This window comes from Dryobates pubescens, chromosome 25 (genome assembly GCF_014839835.1).
Source record: "Dryobates pubescens isolate bDryPub1 chromosome 25, bDryPub1.pri, whole genome shotgun sequence".
Taxonomy (NCBI): Eukaryota; Metazoa; Chordata; class Aves; order Piciformes; family Picidae; genus Dryobates; species Dryobates pubescens.
The window spans coordinates 13,261,144-13,273,696 of NC_071636.1; the positions used below are offsets into that span (position 1 = coordinate 13,261,144).

At 47.4% G+C, this 12,553-nt stretch overlaps 1 protein-coding gene across 2 annotated transcripts; it reads right to left on the bottom strand.

Moving 5' to 3' along the window:
* Positions 1-1,629: 1,629 nt before the first annotated feature.
* Positions 1,630-12,107, bottom strand: PGAM5 (PGAM family member 5, mitochondrial serine/threonine protein phosphatase). 2 transcript variants are annotated; one of them, XM_054172945.1, is made up of 6 exons: positions 11,791-12,107; positions 9,196-9,374; positions 7,121-7,246; positions 6,024-6,112; positions 5,568-5,698; positions 1,630-3,415 (listed from the first exon to the last, which is right to left on the bottom strand). In XM_054172945.1, the coding sequence occupies exons 1-6, from the start codon at positions 12,057-12,059 to the stop codon at positions 3,265-3,267; spliced, it is 945 nt and encodes a 314-aa protein (XP_054028920.1). In that variant the 5' UTR covers positions 12,060-12,107; the 3' UTR covers positions 1,630-3,264. The 2 variants fall into 2 exon arrangements, with proteins under 2 accessions (XP_054028920.1, XP_009909360.2); XM_009911058.2 differs by having other exon boundaries at positions 5,568-5,701.
* Positions 12,108-12,553: the final 446 nt, after the last annotated feature.

The window sequence follows — 12,553 nt, forward strand, 5'->3', positions numbered from 1 at the left end:
CCTGGTTTATAAATCAGTCTTTAGAAAAGGCTTATTTAGCTTTCTCTAACAGAGCCTATTTCCAGTGAACTGGACATGAGGAAGAGCTATTTTACACAGGTGTCATTCAGTGATACTCCAGACAGGCAGTTGGGCTGGGTGTAATTCTTATAAGAGAGGTTTTAGAAACTGAGACCATTAACCAGCTGTTACCAATAATGGACTTCTTCAGCTGCAGCAGTCTCTGTGGTCTCAACTTTTTTAGGTCCCTAATTCCTAGAGTTTTATTTTAAAGGGGTTTTGTTGTTGTTGTTGATTGGTTTTAAAAGGTTTTTTAATTTTAATAATTTAATGTAAATGAAGTCTTTGTCATTCTGGAGAAATTCTCTGACTGATGAGCAACTGCCTAAAACAATGTTTCAAATTCATGTGCTAAGTTGCTGTGTGTGCAGCTGCTCTTCTCCACCCTGCTCTCTCTGGAGCCATCCTATGGCAACATTGGCCTTTTGGTAAGTTTGTTCCAGAGCCAGGAGCCTGACACTAATACTCCAGGACTCTTTCCTTTTTGCCCTTTCTACCTTTGTTACACTTTCTTTTTTTACTACTATGTAACTGTGTATTACTGGTATGTACATGCAGACAAACACACACACTCCTCTATCACCCCTCCACCAAACCCCCACCTTTCACTTTGTCAGTTTTCTTTTGGTTGGGTCAAGAGAGTATTTTAAGTTGTATTATATGGTGTGCATTAGTCCAGTTGTGCTGCATCTCAAGATCTCATTTTTCTAACAGCCACTGCTGTAGCCCTTTGGTCATTCGTGATTGTGAAGACAGCTCTTCCACACTGAGCCTGTGGAGACACTTTACATGAGGTTCATATTGCTTCAATTGTCTTTTCATGGTCAAAAGTTCACTTATAAAGTTGCAAAAGTTCACTTGTGGGGTTTTTGTTTGTTGTTGGGTTTTTAATTAACCAAATGCCACATTTAAACCTGCAGTCACCCCACCTGAGTAGCTGCAAGTGTCACACTGCCTTTAGTGTGGGACACAGGGGCTAGTAGCTGGGTTGGTATCTTGACATGGCAAATCCCTGACACAAGTACTTTTGTGTGTGTGCACAGTGACATGGGGTTATGCCACTAAAGACTCGAAGTCTCCAAACCCTGAAAAGGCAAGCAGTGAAAGCACTGTAAAAATGATGTACTTAATGGTGAATTTCCTTCCCCCTCACACTTAAGTGCCACTGCAAATGGTGTCAGTTTATTTCTGTACACAGGCAAAGAGGTGTTGTGTGTCCTCTGGCTGCCCACCAGGAACCTAGTTATTGGCATGGGAGTGTAAAGGGTCTGTATGTTAAGAGGGTTTGTGTACACACACACACACAAATAAAAATGCACAGACTTCTCATCTGCCTGGCTTTCGTGCTCCTGTTCCATGCTGTGCTGACACAGCCCTGCAACTCCCAAAAGCCAAAGGGTGTACCTGGGCTTGGGCAGTCCCCTCCTCTATGCTGCTGTGCTTGCACCCACCTATGTGTAGAGGCAGTTTGCTCTGGGCCAGCTGCTCTCTCAAGCTGGAGGTAAAAGAACCAAGCCTGTTAAAGAACAGTCGCTCCAGGCACTGTCTGAGCTGGCAGAAGCACACTGCACTGCACACCAGGAGGCAGTCACACACCCTGCCACTGAAGAGACAAGAAAGACAGGCAAGTTGTTTTATTCAAAATGTTTAAAAAGTTAATAGATAAAAACTGATAAATTACTCTCATTGCATCCATGAGAGATACATTGTGATGGTTTCCTCTTGCCCCCACACCTTGCGCTACACAATGATCATGTTTTGTTCCCTCCTAGCCCCGGATTCCTTCATCCTGATGTAGCAGTCCTGTACCAAGCAAACCATTAAAGCTTGTCTCATGAGGGTGTGTGCCATGCTTGTGCTTCACACAGCTGACAGGAGTGAGTGTAGGATCTCATGGACATTCTCAGTGCTAAGACCACCTGTCAAACAAGTTGTGTTTGCTGCCCTATGGCTCGTGCTTTCTCACCCATACAGGATGGGTACAGTGACATTTCCCAACATTCCAGGTATTAAGTGAGCTCAGTTACTACCCTGATTCAGGTGCCCAGCAACCAGCCTTAAGATTAAATGCTTCTGAGCCCTCCCCTCACTACAACACCAAGTTCTTGGCCACCTGCATGTTTCCTAGAGCAAGTCCAGCAGGCCAGGGCTGTACAAGAGAGCCACATAAAGCATTCTGTCTGACCTCTGTACTACTCACTTGGTCTAGAAAAGTCTCCCCACAGACATTTTTATTCTTCAGGCACCAGCAATTTGTCCAAATACTGCAGACCCTCTGACCTGAAGTATCTCTGCCTTGAACCCTGCAGTGTTAGTTCTCCAAGAGCAAGGTATCAGCGACTGCTGATCAGTAGGAGCCAGCACGCAATGCCAGGTCAGCAACTGGAAGCACTTTCAGAAGGTGGCTGCTTTCCTTCTGTCTCACTGCTGCAGATATCCCCACATCCTGCTACAGATCAAGGTTTAGTTAAAGGCTTTATGAGACTGAAAATCATCATTCAGAATAAAGCACTTCCTGAGGATGGAGAACACTTAGTAGAAGCAGCAGTTAATTCTAGCACCACAGCTCTGGAGCAAAGAGGTGGGGGGGTTACCCTCTGCTTTATGCTTACAATCTCTAGGCACAGTTTACATGAGCTTTTTGGAGGGCAGAGGGGAACAGTGAACCAACAAACACATCCTCAGCAGCTTACAAAAACTGAAGCCTTATCCCTTTGTTCCTTGAGCAGCAGAATACCCTGTTTGTCACCTCCTCTGCAGGGGCTGAAACCAGCTGGCTTGTCTTCAGTTTTAGCTGCAGTGAGCTACAAGGCTGTTCCTTCCAGAGCCCACACCAATTGCGTTCCTGCACAAGAGAAATACCCACGAGAGCACGCTTTGGTTATAGAAATTCACACAGGGTGGGGGGAAGGTCAGTGCTCTTGCAACTGCTGAGCACACAGACATTCAATCTCTGTATTCCACAGCCCAGCTTTGCATTTTGGGGAATACTTGAGGACTGGACAGCTTTCAAGCTTACAAAGATTTCTTTTCTGGACTGAAAGGCAGGTATGAGTATGTATGAAAGGGGAAGGGGGCTAAGGGACATTGTGAAGATGGCATCACACCCCAACATAACAGATAAAAACCTAGTGGTACCATAGCTGAATGGACTAGTGCAAAGAGAGCAGAGGCAGCTGCTGGCCAGCCATCAGTTTGGCTCGTTCAGGTGCGTGTGATTTTATCTGGAGGCATGAAACCTGTGTCACCCAGCGTTCGCAGTGCCACTCGCCCGTTGGGCCGGATCACCAAGTGAGTTATGCTGCCATTGTTGAGAGACATTCGTAGCCAGCCTTCTGGGGGGAACTGCAGTGCTCTAGCAAAACCAAAAGAGAGAGTATTACTTCATAAACAGGTAGTAACATGACCTTACAGCATCATCATCTTCTGTTCCAGATGAGAAGACAAAGACATTTGTTGGTCATTCTGCAGCTTGTGTGCAAATGCTCCCCCAGTCAGTCAGCCTGAGACAAAAATCTTGTGCAACTGATATGAAAAGGCAGTGTTGATACCTGGGCCAGTGCCAGCAGCGCCCTTGCATAAGCAGAGCCCAGCAGATGGGTATGATTATTGCAGACAGGATTAATTCAGATCGACAGAAGGCAGAAGCTGTAATGCAGTCAGGCTGCTGAGAGTGAACTGAGCAGCCTCCTAACAAACATCTAAGACAGCACAGGTCAAAGTTGGTCACTGAGCCAGCTGCAGTACTACAAAACCCTGGGTAGTTCAGGAGAGGTAGAGAAGATGGCTTACCATACTCCAGACTTCCTCCACAGACCAAAGCCACAAGTGGCAAACAGCCCTTCAAGGCACTATTTTAAGCCTTATCAACACAGGTAGGTATGCAACAGCAGCAGAGAAGCAGGGAATGAAACAGACCCTTTCCAACCCTAACAATTCTATGATTCATTCTAGTTGTGCCCACTTGTGCCTACAAAAGAAATTCACCAAAACTACTTTCCAGCAGCTACATGGCTCCCCAGAAGCAGCAAGAAAAGGTACTTTGTGCTTTCTGTGGCAATACAGCACCACAGCTAGTCTCCAGCTATTCTAAAACTCCTAACTCAACAGCCTCAGGAGGTCAGCTGATGGTAGTGAACAGATAGAAAATACATCATGTCCTCTTAAAGATGTTTTGCCTCAGATACTAAGGAGTAACTTGGTTTTGGCTATTAGGGCAGTCTTTTAGAAAGGCTGAGAAATTAAATAACAGCTCCAAGTCAAGGCAGATTCCAAGGCAACATGCATTGTGTGCCACAGTGCCATCAGTTAGCCTAGGATGGAAGGCATGAAAGAGGAAGTTAAGAAAGAAACAGCAAAGAGTATAGAAGTATTTCAGAAAAAGCTGAGGTAGCAACAGGGCATCTTTTTTTGGCACAGGGAAGAGCATTCTGTCTACCTGATCAATAATTTTAAGTATAACAGTTTTGAAGAGCTCTAAAGCAGTCCCACAAGCCAGCATTAAACTAGCTCAGCTAAATAAAGCTACCTGAAATTGTTGTAGATATTGATCAGATTAAAGTTTAATCACATCTGTCTGCTCAAGACAAATTATCTTACAGACAGTGCTTTGTTGCTAGGGAAGAGGAATAAACCTTGCTCAGCTGACTGGATACAGACAAAGATCTACAACTTTTTTCTCCTTCATGAATGACCTTGATATTAGGAGAAGGATCCAATCTCCTGATCCAGTCCTGGGTGTTACTAAGAAAGCACACCAAGACAACTTGAACATCATGCAAACACTCCATTAGTAAAGCATTCCCAAAACTAAATCAATCCATCAAAACATCTAGTCAGATGCTCGTTCTTTCCCAACACTCCACACAGGCACTGTCCTCACCTTCATGGGAAATAGAAGCATATGGTATTAAAGAGGCTGCTCAGACAAACAGGAAGGTTTGGAGTCTCACCAATTTAGCCATTTCCCCTTCACAATTAGAATGGAATCACAGAATGTTAGGGGCTGGAATGGACCTCGAGAGATCGTCCAGTCCTATCCCCCTGCCAGAGCAGGATCACCTGTATCAGGTCACACAGGAACACATCCCGGCAGGTCTTGAATACCTCTAAAGAGGGAGACTCCACAACCCCCCTGGGCAGCCCATTCCAGTGTTCTGTTACCCTCACAGTGGAATAGTGCTTCCTCCTGTTTCTATGTAACTTCCTGTGCTTCAGCTTCCACCCATTGCCCCTTGTGCTGTCATTGGGCATCACTGAGCAGAGGCTGGCTCCATCCTCTTGCCACTCACCTTCCTTTCCAGTATTTATAAGCATGAATGAGGTCATGTGCTCTAATATTCAGGCTTGTCCTGTACCTGTAGAAGCAGCTGCTCACAATGCAGGCACTGAGCTGCAACCACCTCAAACAAGCCATCTCCGAGCCCAGCAATGCCACACACCACCACCACCCGAGCAGCAGGCTGAGCTCTCCCAGGGCAGAGGCGAAGAGGCCAGCCAAGGCGCACCTGCAGACGATGTAGCGGATGACGTTGGCGTGGCAGACGAAGATCTCGTAGCTGTCCTCCTCCTGCTTTGCATCAGCTCTATGGATGAAGTTTCGAAAAGCAGCCTCAATTCGAGCTCCATCTTCGTAATACTGCTAAAGGCACAGAGCTGAGAATTAGACACTGCTCAGAGCAGCACCTGCCCTGCTCTGTGCTGGCAGCTGGGCTGCGTGTCCTAGGAGTTCTTCTTTACAGCAGGGGTGCAGGCCTGAGGCTGAAATAACGCTCAAGGACTAGGAGTTATTTTAACTGTTCTGCACACTTATGGCGGGGGGAAAAAAAAGGTATGCAATGACCTAAGGTCTGTCATGAAAAGGATCAGCTCAGAGACTGTGAGTTATCACTACTCTCAATAGAAAGGGTAGTTTAAAAGCCCAAATCTAACAGGGAAAGGTAAAAACTTAAGTAAAAAGTTACCACAGCTTCTGGCTTCCAATGAGAGACTGGAGGGTCTGGTTCTATAGGTGCTCCCTCTCTCAGCAGATCAGTGCTAATTTTTTTGACTCCTGAAATATCAAATGCACATTCAGAAAGAAGTTGTTCTTTCACATGCCCCTGCAAACAGGCCCACAGCTCTGCAAGCAATACACTGTTCATGGTCTTTCTTCAAGGAAGTTTTCCTCTCCATCCCAAAGACCACTTAGCCTACGCACTACCTGTCAAGCCCCCTCTCCAACACAACTGTCAGGTCATTAGCAAGGTAAAGTTTATTTCAGCTGAGAACAGCCAGACCAGCCTGGTACAGTGAGCTGAATCTCCTCAGCCTGCTGTACTTTGAAGAAATGCACTTGCAAAGATGTTAATCTAAAGCTGTCAGTTAATGCTTACTGCTAATTGATACTAATTTATGCTAATACTACACTTTCAATAGTTAATATTTGCATCTCTTACTCTGAGGAAGGGTTTTTTGGAAGCAGCTCATTTAAGAAACCAAACACAAGAGTGACTTTCAGCTCTCTTCTATACCTGAGTATCTACTAAAACACCAGACAGAATCATCTACAGTCAAATACCTTTAGCTAAGACTCCGGTATGTCTGAGCACCAGGAGAACAAACACTACCACCCAACCCTCTAAACAACAACCCAAGCACCTCTATAAACAAAGCAGCCACACACCCACATCAGAAGCTCCCCACACTTTTGTGGGTGTGCCACATCTTCCCCTGCACACAGGAAGGGCCTCTTAACTAACCCAGTAAACACCACACAAGAACTGGAGTTTACAACCCACTCCTGTGAGAGTCTCTGCTTTACAAAATGCAAATGAACAGCAAGTGCAGTTCTCCTACACAGCAGCACCTACAGGTAGCAGCTGGTGAGAGGGGCAGATCCCTCTTGTATTTTTAAAGAGCTGGAAACAAGCAGAATCAGGGTTGCTGCATTCTTTATAAGCAGACAGAGAAGGCTGGGAATTGACTAAGTAACATCTCAACCTTAAGGACAAGCTTCAAATGCTACTGGAATCAGTTTTAAGGATCACAAGACCATACAGACTCAAGGGCAGTCACTTACCTGGGAGATGTTTGCTTATAATTTCAGTTGTTTCAGTTGCTCTGGTCATGGAGGAGTGGATAATCTGATCAAATTTTAATCCCAAGCTTGCCAGCCTGTGTCCGGTCAGTTCAGCCTGCTCTCGACCTTAAAGATGATATGATATAAATTGGTGATGTTATTCTAAGTGCCTCACACAAACTACCAAAAAAGTTGTCCAGTAGATATAAAAGGTTTCCATCAATGTCAAGGTGTTGTTTTTTTCCCCAGTAAGTAACTGTGAAACATTTTTACCAGTCACTTTTTACCCAGATCAAGCTTACTGGCTGGACAATTTCAAGTTGCATTTCCATCAGCAGGAGGAAAAAAATCAGCTGTTTGGTTCTTTTTAATTTAACCCTCCAAAACATATCAAAGCTTATTCAGAGACTTTCAACACAGTATTCAATATCCCTGCTAGCCCCATCCCAAGGGAGCCACTTCCAATAAAAGCCAGTGCTGAGCCAAGCCATCTGGCATCTCAGTGTTCAGGGAGCACAGCAGAGGAGGCTGTGTCAAACAGATCCACTCACACCTGACAACCTTTTTCTTAAGGGCAATATCAGCTTGGCTCAGTTAAGAACCACAGCATTGGGATATCCTAAGGAAGGCTGCATTCCACCTTCCAGGTGCAAAGACAACAGATAGTTGAAGTAACTTACCCTAGGCACAGGATGAGACAGGACTAAGGCTGTACTGTCAGTCCTGAAATTAGCATTTCACTTCTATTTGTACCCTGATGATTAAGACTTGGGGGGACAAAACAGGGGTTTATTATAAACATTTGGTACCAGGCTCCCAAAACCTCAAGGAAGCACTGAACAATAATAATTCTTCCCCTCTCAAAACAGTGTTGGCATACATACAGTGGAGAGAGTGTCCACTGTTCTTAAAGTGCACTACTAAAAACAACACTAATTAATATTTGAGCCCTTATCATGGGATCAGTGAATAAAGATTAACACAGAGGTTATCCTCATTTCACATAATGGATTAGCAGTATTCCCAGGAACAGTGCCTCAGCAGCAAAAGTGAAATGCTTTTAATTATAAAACATCCCAAGTGAAAGGGAAGTCAGGGGGCAACTTTTGGGTTTGAACATAAACCAGCAAATTATTTAACAGAAACACAATCCACCTTTGGAGAGAAAGCTACAAAGGCTGTCACAGAGCTAAGTTTAAAACCCTCAGGCCTGAGGAGGTAGGTCAGCTAGGACAAGAGCTTGCTCAAGCAACACTAAGACAATTGGAAGTTTCCTTTGTTAGGTTTCTTTACAACTGAGCTCTGTAAAGCTCATCTTAATGTTTGGATTTGGAGGATCAATGTGCTGGGTAAACGCCTGTTCTGAAAACAAAAAACAAAGCAGGGTGGAGGGCTTGTGGGTACTTTGCCCTCCCTGCAGGGCATTTCCCCTGGGAAGCTGAGCCTGTTCCACTCCCCTCTCCCTGCCCAGCTAGGGTATAAAAAGCAGGGCACTGCAGCTATTAGCTCTCCTTTTGGCTCCTGCCTCCCCTGGATGAGAGCTACTGCGGCTGCTTTCCTGCTCCTCCGCCATGTGGTTGGGCCTGATCCCTCTCCCTGCTGCCTCTGTACCTCTTCAGAGAGAGACTGGTTTTGTATTATTCTTTTTTTGTCCCCCTCCCATCCATCCTTGTTCCCTGCCCTTGTAAACCTTACCTGTTATTGTTATGTATATATTGTTTAAAGAAAACTCTTTACCTCTCTACTTCCAGGCCGACTCCAAATTATTGTTTGGTGGATTTGCTCCTTCCTTTTTTTCCCCCCTCTGTTGGGAGGGAGGAGGGGGGAGTGGGGGAGAGATTCTCAGCCTTGCCCCCATCTGAGCTCTTAACTCCCAGTTAAGGCTTAAACCATCACAATCAAAAAAACACACAACTTATCCATGACAACTTTCTGCCACAAAGGATCCAGAAAGTGGATTAAGGTTTGGCAGTGAGAGGCAGGACAGAGCTGACTCGCTGACCTGTACTCATCAGCAGCACCTGAAAAGGAGTTTTCTCAAGACACTACCTACCAGTGCTTCCAGCACCACCTACCAAGTGGGGTCAGAGTTCTGTCCTTGTCAGCCCGGCCATCCAAATTATACTGAGAGTGCCGGATGAGGAATATGTGCCTGGTGGCTTTCGCTTTGCAGTGGCCCAAGCGGGAGGCAAGTTCTTCTTCCCCAGTTTCTTCGTTTTTCTTCTTGAGGTTGACAAGAGCCAGCGGTTCACGTCTGAACAAACACATTTGAAATGTCAGGGTTTAGATAAAGGACACTGAAATGCAGAGGAATTTGGCTGAGGGCTAGTCTTGTCTTACTTCTAGATCTAGCTGAAGTACTGGAATGGGTTGTCCAGGGAGGTGGTTGAGGTGCCACCCCTGGAAGTGTTTAAGCCCAGGCTGGATGAGGCTCTGGCCAGCCTGATCTAGTGTGAGGTGCCCCTGCCCATGGCAGGGGGGTTGGAACTAGATCATCCTTGTGGTCCCTTCCAACCCTGACTGATTCTATGACTAAAATTGACCAGTCGGCCATTTATAGACAAAACTGACCCAAACCACTGTGCAAGAGCTGTAAAGAAAAGCCTGCATACAATCATGTAGTACATGACACGGGTCAAAAGGTGTAACTGACACAGAAAAATCTGCTGTTTAGGGACACTTCTCAATTAATTCTTGGGAGGGAGGCAGGGGGAGAAGAAAGTGACAAACACACCAAAAAAACCCAAGAGTTAAATCCTAAAGCAAACAGATGGTGTACACTAAAATACATGAAAGCTACGTACAGCCTGCCCAGAGAAGAAGATTATAAATATTAGCAGAGATTTTATATTTTAATTCCTGTTGAGTCAATAGCTGTTCCTGGGGATTTTCACTCATTTTCAGTCACAGGTATAATGGCAGGAGTTTTGACATGAAAAACTAACCTGCATGTATTAAAAAAAAATTAATCAAGATTGTAGCTGGACAGAGCTTTGCTAAAAAGCAGTGGCAATGCCCAGGACTGTCCAAACTTCACTTAAACAGAAGCACCGCTTAACCCGCGACAGTGGACTTCCAGCGTTCTCCCAGGAACCCCTGCACACCACTGGAACACACCAGTCAGCCTGGCAGATGCTTTAATTCTTCTGCCTGTCATGTTTCTGCCTATGGCACACAAAAAAAATATCAAAATTAAGACCCTAAGCAGGCATAGCAAAAGCTGTGTCACACCACCCTGGTAGGCACCAAGCAGCAGAAAACTAAACCTGATCTGTGATTATGTATTTACACAATGCACTTCCACTGTTGGCACACTGTGGTGGATGGTGATGATAGCACACTAGCTAGCCTTGACTGCTATTAGCTGTTATCTAGCTGCATTTGTTCAGGCAGTTGTGACAGCTGCATGACATAGCACAAGCTCTACTTCCTGAATTGGTTTAAAAAAATAAATATAAGTACAAGGGTCTGAAAGTACTTTGGAACTCCTAAAGAAAATCAACCATTCAGCAGAAGCAGAAAGGCCACGATCTGCAGTTAACCAAGCAGCCTTAGCACCTCCTTCCATGTAACTAGGTGTAACCTTGTTTAATTAAAAGTTTAGGGTTTGTAATTAGGGAGGACACTGCTCTTTTTATACAAGCATTTCATTCTGCAGCCTCTCAAAAATCAAAACAGGATGTCTCACACAATAAAAACCTGTTAGTGCTTAAGTTTGGATTTACTATTATTATACTGGAGCCTGACATAAGTATCCCCAGGGAGATAATTCTGCCAGACGGCAACTAAATGAGCCAAAGCTCAAGGCAGGTATTTGCAAATTCTAATTAAAGAATCACCCAAAAAAAGGGCAATTAACCCTTGGGTGACTGTATTTCGGCAACAATTATCTTCGTAAGGTTTTAAGAGCACTACCTTGCAGTTCCATGGTGAACCTAAGTAGCAGGCCTGCTACATGTCCAGCACACGTGCTCGTTCGTCACCCACAAGGGTGCCGTTATTAAACGGATGCATCTTTGTGTAGACATAACTAAAACCGAGGTACTGTTAACATCCTGCTAAAAACCCAACAGGCGTGCCTTCTAACAGTGCTCACCGCATTCACCATCTCACTGGCTGAAAGCGTTAGAACAAGAGACACCTGTGCAGCTTTGCAGCGGGGGTGTGTGTGTGGGGGGGAGTCTCTGAACTGGCATCCCTTCAGCGCTCTCAGGTGCTTCAAAATGTCAGAAATTTGTGAACACTTTACGCCCCGGTATGTCACCTGGAAACGACTCCCGCGTTCTCCTGACTCAAGGCTGAAGCGCTGGGAGCTCTGTGGCCAGGACCTATGCACTGGCCACAGCGCGACCCGGCCACGGGAGAAGGGAGACAGGCGGAGGAGGGCCGGTGCAGGGGGACTCACGGCCGCGCTAAGGCAGTGCCCGCGGGGGCGGACGGCAGTTCTCTTTTCTCCCTTTCCGTCAGAGGAGAGCTTAGCTCGCCCCGAGCTCGCCGACATCCGTTTCTCCTCGTAAGTCTCCTCGTAAGGGGTGGTTTACAGGGGGCTCCCGCCGCCCCCTCGCGGCTGGGGGTCCTTCCCGGCCCCTCACCACAGCCACCGTCCAGGCGCAGGGTCCCCACCCAGGCGGGGGAGGGAGACCTCGCCACCACAGCTCCGCTGCACCTACCTGTCCCAATTGTTGTCCCAGTAGCCGCCGGTACCCGGGGGTCTCTCTATCCAGCCAGGGGCCGGCGGGCAGGAGGCGGCGGGCGGCAGCAGCAGCAAGCCCGGCGGCGCGGCAGAGGCGGGAGGAGCGGCGGCGGCGGCGGAGCCCCCCGGCCGCTGCTCGGCATCGCCACCACGGGCCGGCTGCTTGCTCACGGCAACAGCAGAGAAGAGGACGGAGCCACCGGCCAGCCCGCAGGCGGCCAGCGCCAAAGCCCGGCGGAACGACATGGCGCAGGCGGCAGCCGCGTGCCCCTCAGCCCTGGCGCCGAGCGCACCGCCCCGCCCCGGACGGCGCGCGGAGTGGGGCAAGATTCCTCTGCGAAGGCTCCGAGAGCGGCGCGGGGCGGGGAAGGCAGAACCGGGCGCTGGGGCTGCGCCACGCCGGGCCCGGCCCCTCCTCGTGGGGAAGAGCCGAGTCCGTCTCCCTCAGCTGCCGGGTCTGAGGCGCTGGGGCAGTGCCTGGGGACTGGTCTCGGCCCTGAGCCTGTCCTCTGTGCAGTCTTAGCTCAGCCTCCCTCAGCCCGGCCGGCTCTGCAATCCAGTCGGAGGCTTGGGCAGCAAGCTGAGGAGGCTGATCCTGCCTGCCCAGTCGAAAACCGGTTTCAGTTCACAGTTGTGTCGCCGGAGCCCGGGCAGGTGAGTTTAAACTATCAGGTTTTAACCACCTAATTGCAGGTGGCAGTGTGAGCACTCGGCAGCATGAACAGCAGGTTGCAACTTTT